Source organism: Carassius auratus, chromosome 48 (genome assembly GCF_003368295.1).
Source record: "Carassius auratus strain Wakin chromosome 48, ASM336829v1, whole genome shotgun sequence".
Lineage (NCBI taxonomy): Eukaryota > Metazoa > Chordata > Actinopteri > Cypriniformes > Cyprinidae > Carassius > Carassius auratus.
The window spans coordinates 5,671,508-5,684,215 of record NC_039290.1 but is presented as its reverse complement, the minus strand read 5'-3'; the positions used below and the strand labels follow the sequence as shown (position 1 = coordinate 5,684,215).

Genomic DNA, 12,708 nt, shown 5'->3' with positions numbered 1-12,708 from the left:
CTTGTGCCACATTGCTGTACAAAGTGAGAGGCATGTATGAATCATTTGTTGAAGATAATGATCAAGTAATGTCAACATATGTGCTTTTAAGCATGTTATGTTTATTACGATTCAACTTGATTACTGAAACAATACTCATTTTATTCACATCATTTTAAGGTGAAAGGTGAGAATTTATCGTTCGGAAAAAAATGTTTTAAGGCCTCTATAAAACGTGTGAATGGCTGTTACATCTGTTGCCTCAAGAGGGCAAGTTTAAACCATATAAACCTACTTCAGTTCACTTTCTCGAAAAGGCAAAGTGGTCCGTTTTATTTATTGAATGGACAGCGTATAACAGTAATTATAGTCAATGTAATGTAAATTTCTGCAAATTACAAAGAAGTTCTCTAATAGAACACAGATAAAGCAAATGGTTTAATATTAAAAAGGGATTTAAAATGTAAAAACCTATAAATAATGAAACTGTGCAAAACGTAACTTTGCAACATGGGTATGGAGTGTAACAAAACAATATTGTACAAAAAATATATCATTTTATGTCTGATTAATTTTATATTTATTATTTTGATGTTTATGTAATTACTTTAATATTATTATTATTATTACTTAATCCCGTTTAGAATTCCAACTTTTATTTTGACATGTCTTGATAGCGCGCTCATGACCTGGATATGACCATGCTGTAGCTTGATGCGCGCTACTGTTGCCGCATGCACTACTCCAGCGTGTGGCTTCTTGTGAATAACACTAAAGTAAATATCCCGTTTTTCAATGGAGTCCTTCAACCAAATATTACTACAGTACCCGCCATTTGTAATTGGAGGTGTCGGAGCAACGGCGATTGCTGCAGGAGGAGCGCTAATCTATAGAATTGCAACCAGGTATTGTGTCCCTGCCATTAAGATGTCGCTGGACTTTGACATCTATATTTAGCAAGGGTTACGAACTACACTGCACTTTTCACGGTTTCCTATATAATTAATAGGCACTGGCAGTAGTATTTTCTACACTTCGGCCATGAAAAATACTTGTGCACGCGCGAAGATATTCAATGGCGCGCGCTACACAAAAATGCGCGAGAGATTTCGTAAAATGGCAAGTCTGTGGTACTTAAACAGACCAAAATTGTCCGTTATATTAATATTTTCTACCACAAGTATTACAGTTATCGTTAATTTGAAAATCAATTATTAATTAAAGCACTCGTTCCTTTTTTTAAAGGCAGTGGTGCTTAAGTTATTGAAACCAAGAAACAAAGTTACTGTTAACTGTTATTTTGACGGAAAACTGATTACCGTGGTAAGAGCAACTTATTTGTAAAATACTTCTTTATATCAATCTGTCAAAAATGATGCGTATAATTCTAGACTGAAAGCAATAATGTAAGATCCCATCATTAATCCTTCTTTTATTGGACAAATGCTCTGCTGTGATGTTAAATGAATCAGTCATATTAGTATTGATAAAATATTTGTATTGAGTAATAAATAGTAAGTATTATTTTTTTTCTAGTCAACAGTAATTATTAATAAGATGTGATTAATTTCCTGGATTTTAATTCGTTCACATTTCTGCCTAATGGTTTATATGCTATCACTTGTCTTAATGTGGGCGACGTTATCATCTTTTATAATGTCACAGGCTGAATTTGTTAGTGTAGTCAAGCCCCTATCAGCCTGTAAATAGAAACTTAATTCATGCTACTGTTAGGTTATCATTCTCAGGTTCGGAGATACTGATTGTGCTGTCTAGAAAAACAAAATCCCAGTTTTACTTTAGATTCAAGACTCAGGCTTTGCATTAGTTTCCACGGAATGTCTTGCATGTCACATGTAATTTGACACAACCCAAAACACTGGACCGCTTTAGTCCTAATTATTCTCTGTCTGCAAAACAGGCCTGTGACCTGTTAATTGAGAATCACTATGGTGTTCTGTCAGGTCAATATTAATGGGAGTATTGTATTACAGTTGTTTTCTGTTATTAATGCATGGTAATTTGCAGTAGTTCTCCTAAAAATGACTCCTCTTATTCGACAGGAAAAAACCAACTCATGTCAAAGTGAATTGTTGGTTCTGCAATCAGGACACAGTTGTCCCCTATGGGAACAGAAACTGCTGGGATTGTCCATACTGTGAACAGTATAATGGCTTTCAGGAGGTATTTACTTTATTTAAACAAAAAATATAACATTTTACATCTATTTTTTTAATACACTACCTTTCAAAGTTTGGGGTGTGTAAGAATTGTTTCAATGATTTTGAAAGATGTCTCTTATGCTGACCAAGAATGCATTTATTTGATAAAAAAATATAGTAAAACTGTCATATTGTTAAATTAAGTTTAAAAATAACTTGCATTATAAGTGTCTGTTTGTGTGTTTTCTATTACAATTTAAAAAGGTTTTGCTATGTTGCTAATGCAGCTTTTGGATATGCTATAAATTAGTTTTTGTTTTGTGCTTGTTTTTGATCTGTAGAACGGGGACTACAACAAGCCCATTCCTGCTCAGTACATGGAGCATCTCAACCATGGCGTTTCGGCCGGTGTCCCGGAGACACCGAAGACTCTGCAGTGGGTCAACTGCCAAATGCTTCTGTGCAAGAAGTGCAACAATAACCAGACAGTGAAGATTAAGCAGCTGGCCTCGTTCATCCCCAGGGATGATGTAGGTTTAACATTCACCCATTTCATTTCAAGATTACTAAAGCCTGTTCGATTTTTTTTTAATGCTTTTTAAACAATTTTGAGGCAAAACTGTTTCTGAATAAGATTTGCTTTTATGCTTTTTTATATAATTTTGAGGCAAAAAAGTCATGTATTAAATATGGCATTCAGTAGGCATCTAAACACTTCTATACTTCAAAGTCATAGCTAGAATAAACATCTTCAATGATTTTTATGTGCTTTTGTTTTTAATATGTGAAAACCATCAGCTTAAAAACGAGTAACATACAAGCAACTAGACATTTTAAAGTAATATTTGACCCATAATGACAGGAAAACTATGATGAGGAGATCGAGGTATTTAAGCACCACCTTGAGCAGACCTTCAAGTTGTGCCGGCCGTGCCAGACAGCAGTGGAGTACTACATCAAACACCAGAACCGACAGCTGCGGGCTCTGCTCTTCAACCACCAGCTCAGACGCAGTCGGGATGCTGATAAAGCCTTTATTAAGGTGGTGATCTCTGTATATTTATATGGTTTCAGATCAAGCCACAAGACTTGACATGAAAAATCCAGAAGATTCCATGTTTATAGCACTCTGAAGTTTGACATGGAGAAATTGCACTGAATTTAGATGTTGCCCAGATAAAACTGGAATTTTACTACAACCTAGGTATCGTTTGTTACGTGTATCAAGAGTAATTAATGACCAGTCTTTGACTAGTGTTTTCTTAAACTGCAGATAAGTGTGTGGAATTGATTGCCAGAGATAAGGGAAGACCTGTTCTGTCTTGCTTCTTTTGTGTTCTGAGTATTTAATTCATTTTTTATCTTTTTCTACAGAACAACTACTCCCTCACCACTCCTGCCTGGCTGATCTTGCTCCGAGTCCTTGCGTTTCTCGCCTGTGCCTTCCTTGTAGCTGTGGCTCTGTCTGGATCTGGAGATGTGGCCTCCTCCGTCATGCAGACTTTAAGCGGAGGAGTCACCCCACCTAAACGCCCCGTCCAAAATGAGAGTGAAAGCAATGCTGAGGCGGGCAGCATGATGTGGTATGATCTGGTGGGTCTTCTGCCGGAAAAGGCTGTGGAGAACGCTCGGCTCGTCTGGCAGTCCGGAAGCGAACATCAGATGGCCGTGGCCTCTGTTGGTCTCCTAACTTGCATCACAGGTGTCTTAATGGCAGGACCTGTCAGGTGAACCAAATAAAATATACATTTATTTTTAATGAAAAATAAGTTTACCAGTTTGTGGTTTTTTTACATTTAGTTTGCATATTAAGTAAATATACATGTAAATATTTTTGCTTGTTATTATGTAATTAAAGAATGTGCAATATATAAATAGATTTTATAATTCATGTTTGAATAAATGTATGTGTATATATGTGTATTACATAACAAGTTATAGATACAATTTTATATATATATATATATATATATATATATATATATATATATATATATATATATATATATATATATATATGTGTATGTATATATATATATATATATATGTGTATGTATATATATATATATATATATATATATATATATATATATATATATATATAAAATATATAATATTAAAATATGTATGTGCTTTAAATTATGAAATGCTAATTGTGTTTAGGATTTTTGTGTGAATAAATGTGTGTACATAGAAATATATATAAATTGTACATTTATAGCAAATATAAAAATGTTTTACATATGGGATAAATATATTATAATTACTATATTAATTAGTTTATATATGTATGCAAATGTATTTTTATTTTAAATCTCAGCTAAATATATATTCTTTTCTTCTCAAGGTTGAGGAGGATTGACGCTGTGGCCTCTGTGCTTTGGCTTCTGGTGATCTGTTTTTATCTGGCAGAGTGTTATCTCAAGACGGACATCCCTGATTGGTTGGAAATGGTCAAGTTGGGCATCACCTCTGTGTGTTGTCTGGTGGGATTCGCTGCCGCTGTGGCAACACACAAATCCACGAGTCAGAGAAGAGCCAGAGCTCGCAGGTCAGAATCTGAGCAGTGACACTATAACAAGATATTTTATGGGATCTGTAATCGAGGATACTTTTGGGACATTTAGATTTTTGGGACCATTTTTCTCCCAACTGTCTTCAATTTACACTAACTAATGCACTCATTATAAACCTTCATGGCCAAGATACTTGCTAAATAGGCATTTTAAACACTGCTAAAATATAAAAAATATAGTCTGTGTGGATGAGCTTGCTCAAAGTACTAGAAAAAAATTGTTTATTGCCTTTTTGTAGTATAGTGCTTGACATTACCACTGTGCCCCTAATTTGAGGTAAGTAGAACATCTCAATTTTATATTTGGTTTGGAGCAGGTTGAATTCACCAGTTTGGAGTAGCTTGTAAAGATAAAGTCTAGTTCATGAGTAAAATGCATTGTGCACACAAAGAAATCATATTGGTGCTTAGGCAGCATAGAATTGAAAATTAAAATTTACAAAACATTTAACTTAAACCACCTAAAAAATATACCCAACTGTAACAAAAATACAGATATTATCAGTATTTAGCTTTTTGTTATATTTTAGCTCAAGTACTCTGCATTAAGGTTAAACTACAGCTTAACACATTTGAGAGAGAAATATTTGTGCCTCTCTTTGTTTATTCTGAATCTCAAGTCTGTCTCCATCACCAGGTTGATTTTGTAATCATTACATCAGTAAAGAATGTATGTAATAATTTGTGTTTAAAGACACAGAAAATTAGCTGACTTTGCATAGCTCTATGCTTATTATATTATGAACATTATATTTTCTTTACTGTGAAGTGTTATGAGTGCACTACATTGTATTACATGCCATTTTAGTTTGAATACTACTAACCACACTAAAGCTCTGTAACATGGAGCCATCTCTTTTGAGGGTTTCTAACAAAAAGAAACACATTTTCAAAACTTCTACAAAGTTTTGTAGGGATTGTATAGAACACTATAAACATTTTAATTGTCTCGTGCATTCTGTATTTTGTCTGTGGTCTAGAAATGTGTGACATTGTGACAGTATGACTATACATTGTATGTTTTTGTAGGTTTGCATCACTGTATTTCCCAGGTGGTTATGAAGTTTTTTTTTGTTGCTGTGATCAAAGTAAATACTAATGTGACTTAGACACTTATAGTCTGCAACTTTTTTGCTATTTAAATTTATTATTTTCATTTCCATTAGATGTGTATCAACTTGCACAGATCTTATGGTACCTGTCCAACTCCAATGAGCTTTAATATTTATATTTTTGTATTACCCATTTAATTTTCTATTAAGTGAAGTATGCCCAATGTAAAGCTTCATTAGCTTTTTTATGATGACTTATGCACATTTCACTTATTTGAGTTTTTGACTGTAGACATGAGTATTGTTGAAATATTTAGTTTCATGTATCCTCGTTATCATAGTTTTGCTTGCCAAGGCTGATGGTTGGTAAATACTAATAATAGTGTGCATTTAGACTTGACGTTGATACAAGTATCTCAAAATGGTGTGTAACATTTGTTCAACACAGCATTGCATTTTTTTAAGTATATTTGATCCTTCATTGACTAATTCATTACTAGACAAGTTTATATTGTCCGGAAGTATGATGCCTCCCTAATTTCATATGATTTCAAATGTGAGTAAAACCGTATTTAGCACTGATGATTTATTGTGGTAGGACCTGTCAAGGTGAAATCACAGATCTGTGCATGTTGTACCAGAAGGAGCATGGTGATGTCAGAGATTGATTATTGGAAGGAAAGTATTTGGATTTTGCCTATTTTGATATTAGTTCTGCTTTATCTTGTCAAATCCAGTTCCTTACTAAGTGAACTTTGATTTGCACCAGCTTAGATCTTATAAGCAGTTAAATTACCATAAAACGTTCAACTAGAATCTCAAATGGACCTGAATGTGTTGTGGCCTCTAACCACTACAAATCTAAAAATCAGTTTGGAGCTTTTTGATACTTCATTGCCCGCAGGCTGGAAATAGTTGCCTGTGAAAACCTTCAACTGATATTATGATTTTTTGGCATTGCTGTGCTTTCTCTGATATCTCAACATCTGCTCAGTGGTTTCTAGTGTTTTTTGACATGGAATGACCCCAGAGATATAATGTGAAATGAACAACTGCATTGTTGATGATGTGAAACCGTTTCCGTCCTGAAACTTAAGCTCATATTTGTTGTTGTAATGTTGAAGCAGCATGTTGGAGCAATCACTGTATTATACTTGGGTTGAATTGCATATTTTTTTAAACCCTATTGTATTATTTAACCCTATTATGAAAGTTAAATAAAACAATGATAAAATGTGAACTGTGTGTTTGCCATTTATTTATTTAGATTTAGATCACATTGATCACAGTTTGAGATGGTAGCTTGTTGCACTTTTATAAATTAAAGTGACTGTCCATTGTCTGAACTGAACAAGTGGATATTGACTGGGATATTACTGATGAATAATTTCATACATTTGCAGATATGCTACCTTCTATTATCTTATTATCTGTGATGAAATCTTTACATCACTAAAATCTACTTAATCAGATGTACCATTTGGAAGAATCAACATACTTTTTTTTTTCTTCAGTCTTTTAAATTCTATGGAAGTCTGCAGGGTTTTCTGCATTTACCTGCTTGAAGTGAAACAGACTATAGTCCATAACAGTAACTGAAGAGATATTTGCTCCATTAAAATGAGCAGTGGACCAATTCTCTTCTGTCTGTTGCAGGTATTTGTCTGGCAGTTCACCTGGGCCATACTACAGTAATCACTGTCCCCCGCTGTCTGCACCTGTGTCTGGATCCTCCACCTTCATCCCAACACCTCCTCCCAACCTGTCACAGCTGCTCATCCACCAGCAAAGCCACAGAACGTGCAAATCCTCGCCCTCATCGCTCCCTGGGCGACTCAACAGGGCCCTCTCTCTGGGAACTATTCCCTCCGTAGCACGAGCAGGTAAAGCATAAGACAGATGCACTTTGTCATCTGCTGAAGTCCTTTTAGTTTTCTAAGAAGTTTAATGAAATGTTATTTATATATATATATATATATATATATATATATATATATATATATATATATATATATATATATATATATAATTCCTTATATTATGCAATTTTTCTTTTATAAAAAATACAGTAACATTGTGAAATATTTTTACAATTGAAAATACCTTTTCTTTCTGAATATCTTTCAAAATGTATTTTATTCATGTGATGGTAAAAGCTGAATTTACGGCATCCATAACTCCAGTCTTCAGTGTCACATAATCCTTCAAAAATCATTCAGAAATCAGAAACATTTCTTATTATCTGTGTTAAAACCAGCTTTTGCAATTTTTGTGGAAACCATGACACACTACTATTTAAAACATTGTTAAGGAAAGTAAGATTTAAAGAAAAGCTGTCTTGAGCAAGGACAACAAAAAATTTGTAAAAATATAATTATAGAGTGTTAAAAAAAAAAGATTTATTTTACAAGTAAATTCTGTTCTTTTGAGATTTCTATTCATCTAATAATTCTGAGAATTGTATCATTGTTTCCACAAAAATGTTGAGCAGTTTCAACATTTTTAATAAGAACTATTAATAATTAATAATTGAACGTCAATAATAATTGATAATAACTGAGCACCAAATCAGCATAGTTGGATAATTTTTAAAGATGACACTGAAAACTTAAGTAGTGGATACTGAAAATTCAGCTTTGCCATCACAGAAATAATTACAATTTAAAATATATTCAAACAGAAAACATTTTTTTTAAACTGTCATTTTGCAAGGTTTTACGATATTACTATTTTAACTGTCATTGATCAAAAAAATGCCTATAGCCGGCTGATACAAAAATTAAAATCATTTTAAATAAAACTAATTCGAATGAAATAAATCGCAATAAAAATGAATGGGTTATGCAATGAAATGGGCTTTTTGTAAAATAGATGTAATCGTTGTAGAAAAGCCTTCACTTTGTTTGTGAAGTTAAGAGCTGTGCTGCTATAGTGAGAGGCCCCAGCTGCTGTTTTGTGGAACCAATGCAGAAGTGCATGATGGGAAAGATATGGGTCACTGATTGACTTAATGAATGGTACTAGAAACTCGGCTCACTCTTCACCCCAAACGGTGCCGCACCTAGCAGGGGAATTTTGCCAACTGCCAAAGAAAACTGCGAAAGTGTGATTGAGAAATAGGTTGTTCGATGTCTCCAGTTGCTTGCATGCTACAGGGATTTTCCCACCACTGATGAGCTTCCAGTTATAGGAAGGGATTCATTTACATTGGTTTATTAAAGTGCCCCTATTAAAGATTTTTTAATGACCTTTCATGCAGTGTGTAACACAGCTCAAAGTGAATGAAAACATCCTGCAAAGTTTTAAATCTGAAAGTGCAACATGTTGACATCAACAAGAAACATTAGCATATTGCCCGCCTACTTGTTGCATGTGCAGATCTGGGGAAAACTTGATTTTCGCGTTTGGTCTGAATGAAAATGAAAATGGTGGCACTTTAGGAGCGGCAAAAATAATTGGAAATGAGCCCAATCACCGCAGATTAGATTCACGCAAAGCAGGGATTTGGAAAAATTCATCGTTAAGATAATGTTTGGGAGTCGTTAAGCAAGTAATGTAAAAATAAATGCATATTATAAGTGTTTTTGGCATTGCATGCGGGGACTCCCAAAACCAAAACATGAACCTTTCATAACCCATAATAGAGGCACTTTAGCAGCTGATCTTTTTTATCTTATGCCATTAAATTTAAAAGAATAGTGAACCTTTAAATGAAATGTGCCTTAATTTACCCGTCATGCTGTTCCAATCCTGTATGTTGTTATTGTTTCAGGGAACAATTTTTCTCTATTCCAGCTCCAAAAATGGAGTTTGTGTGAGGAACCTTATTCACCGTTAATGACCTCCATATCAGCTCTCATATCAGATATGATGGAAATCAATATTATGAACTATCAGTGTATGAAAAGATATTTAAAAATACACATTTTGTGAAACCGGTTTGGAGCTACATGAATAAATAATATATATTTTTTATTCCTGCCTTTGTGGAAAAAAAAGAAAAAAAAGTTGGCTCACAGTTTTGACATGGCATAGCCTCGAACATATTGTTCGTAGTACTATATATCAAAAGGGATTCCAAGGGTAACGGCTTGGTCTGCCAGAGCTTTTAACTTTGACCCTTCAGTAAATGGGACTTTGTAATACACACAGGCTTTTAAAGCCTGGGATCAGGGTGATGTCGGGAGTGGTGTTTAAATGACTGTTGTGAGACGGTAGAAGAATCATGGTTCGTTTCATGTGTGGATCTTCAGACGAGACCAGATGAGATGGCAAACGTCTGCCTCCTGTTATCAGATGCAGTGGCTCGGCAGGTGGGATAAAAAAGGGCCAGAGCTTGATCTTTACGCTTTTGATTTAATCGCACACACTTGTCTGAGAAATCTCAGTGTTTGATTCTTTTTCCACCTCATTGCATTATACAGAGATGGGTATGTAATTGTGATCTTTAACAGCTAACAAATATTTAGTTTTAAGAAATATCACTGAGAGTCTAGTGAGATCTCTCACAGCTCATTTTTACAGAAGCATTAGGGTATCACTCATCTCCCCGTCAGACTTCTACAGGAAGTCTTGAAAAGGCTTGTGTGTGAGCAGGGCCGGTACCTGCTCCATCATGCACCTTCACCCATCTGCTTTATAATGTTCAGTAATGGTGTTGCTCCTCTCCACGGCTGCAGCTGTGTTGGCTCCACATAAGGAGACATTCCTGGAATGACAGTATGAGTGCGTTAAATGACTCCATTTTGCAGTTGGATGCTTGTGTTGTATGAAGAAAAAAATTGCTAGGAATTTCTATCAGTATTTTGTGCGATAGCTCCTTTTCACTTTTTGTGGAATTAGCTGTGCAAGTGTTTTAAACAAGAAACTAATAAGCACTATTTAATTATAATCATATTAGAATGATTTCTGAAGAATCATGTGACACTGAAGACTGGGGTAATGATGCTGAAAATACAGCTTTGCTAGCACAGGATCAAATTACATTTATAAAACAGAAAAAAAAGGTTATTAAAATTGTTATGATTCTGGCCTTTTATTTCTAGATTCAGGTTTCCTCTTCAGTGGGAGTAGACCATCTTCACAGTGTCAAGACTCTCCACCTTCAGGTAACTCAAAAGAAGTGAAGGAATGGTTGCATACATCTAAAAGAACCAAAACCCGATAAATCATACATGATAAAGTCAATTACTTAACTTGTCACATCACCATTTGATAAACACTGTGCAATTTCTTTCTTTTCTTTTTTTTATAGATTACTACTCCCTAAAATCTGGAAGCCGGCCCTCTTCTCCTGGACCGTCTCCAACCCCATCTGTGGCAGGATCCGTCACTTCCACCTCTAGCTCTGCCAGGCAGCGCCGGCCACTCATCAGCCCAGCCAGACTCAACATCAGTGGGCAAAAGCTGCAGCTCTTTTCCGCTCCTCCGGAGCCTTTTAGTCTGGCCTCACCTCCTCCCTTTCCTTCGGAGCAAAACCATGTGCACAGCGGAGGATTCTTGCCTGATGTTCCACACTTCCATTCACAGAATCATGGTATAGGACACTTTTGGATGTTATTTTTAATTTGTGTTAATCATTTGAGCTGATTGATAGCATATAGTGGCCCCACAAAAAAAAAAGTGATTGTGACTTTGTTGTTGTTGTATTATTTGTCAGCTTTTATTTACTTAATTTAAGTGGCCAAATGCTTTTTGGCGGCTGTTGCTATTTTTGAGGAATGATCTTTAGTCTATTTATTTACAAGTATAACTTAAACATTTAATTGTAGTACTAATAACCTCAATTTAACAAATCCTATTTTAATTTGAATGATTTTGTTTGGGATTTAGGTTCACTGATCGATGAGGGCAGTGTGTTTGAGCATGTGGAGAAGCGAATGGACGGCTCCTCTGCATCGTCAGACTGCCATGTAGACACGACCACAGGAAATGGAACTGACAGCAGTCCTGCATGGAAGGGTACAAATAGGAAGTTCATTACAGTAGTAGCGTTTAAACCAACTAGGTCACTCTGTTCCGCATAATAATTAGTTTGTATGTTTTTGTTGTCTTCACAGGTTTTTGGGGGTTGACGCTTTGGCCTGGTGTACTGTTTACCAGTTTGACCATTAACTTATCCTTTATCTGCGTCTATCTCTATTACAATTGGAGATGAGAATATAGTTCAGATCTTATGAGTTCAGCAGTTTGACTGGTCTTTGTCACCTGTGTGCTCGCTCTGTAGATCTGGGATCTTTACAGGAAATATGTGGATAGCATTACCATTGGGTGACGACTACAACTTTATACTTGCTGCTCAACAACTGTGGAGATAAAAAAGGAGAATAATTGAATTCTCACGTAAATGAGACGACCGTTTTCCCTTAACTTGAGCTCTGGTAAATGTGAGATTCTACGTAATGCCGCAAAGTATGATGTGGGCTTTGTAAAATATGTTCTTGTGCATGTTCAATCATTTCTTTGTGTTTTTTAACACTGGACATGTTTCAGATGAATGATGGTGCAGTTAAGTTTAACAGAAAGATGTCTGTTGGGCATATAAAATGTATAACTTTATAAATACTTTGCGATATAGCTGTACATTTAGGTGTTTCTTTTTATCCTACTTCCTCAAAGGATAATTCTGTGTCATGTCATTATCCTGATGATGTGATATTATAAGGTGCAATATGTTTGTTGATCTACTTTTGTCAACAATAGGACACTGAAAGATTTGGTTTAGCAAATGTCTGTTACTGTGCCCATTGAGCCTCTGTTTCTGATTCATGATTCAACTTATAATGTCAAGGGAAACAGGATAACATTAATATTTTGTACATAAAAGTGTTTCAGTTACCAGATTGAAATAAATCTCCATTGTAATAGTTATTTGTTTTGGCGTCTTCTGTAAAAAAAAAAAAAAAAAAAAATGTACACATTAAAAAAATAAATGAACAAA

The 12,708-nt window shown here is 34.9% G+C and overlaps 1 protein-coding gene across 1 annotated transcript; it reads left to right on the top strand.

Moving 5' to 3' along the window:
• Positions 1–645: 645 nt before the first annotated feature.
• Positions 646–12,634, top strand: LOC113065621 (transmembrane protein 201). The gene is made up of 11 exons (XM_026237033.1): positions 646–884; positions 2,043–2,163; positions 2,483–2,671; positions 3,004–3,183; positions 3,516–3,868; positions 4,489–4,692; positions 7,425–7,651; positions 10,814–10,876; positions 11,023–11,304; positions 11,601–11,729; positions 11,828–12,634. Exons 1-11 carry the CDS (start codon positions 775–777, stop codon positions 11,923–11,925), a joined length of 1,956 nt encoding a protein of 651 aa, XP_026092818.1. The 5' UTR covers positions 646–774; the 3' UTR covers positions 11,926–12,634.
• Positions 12,635–12,708: the final 74 nt, after the last annotated feature.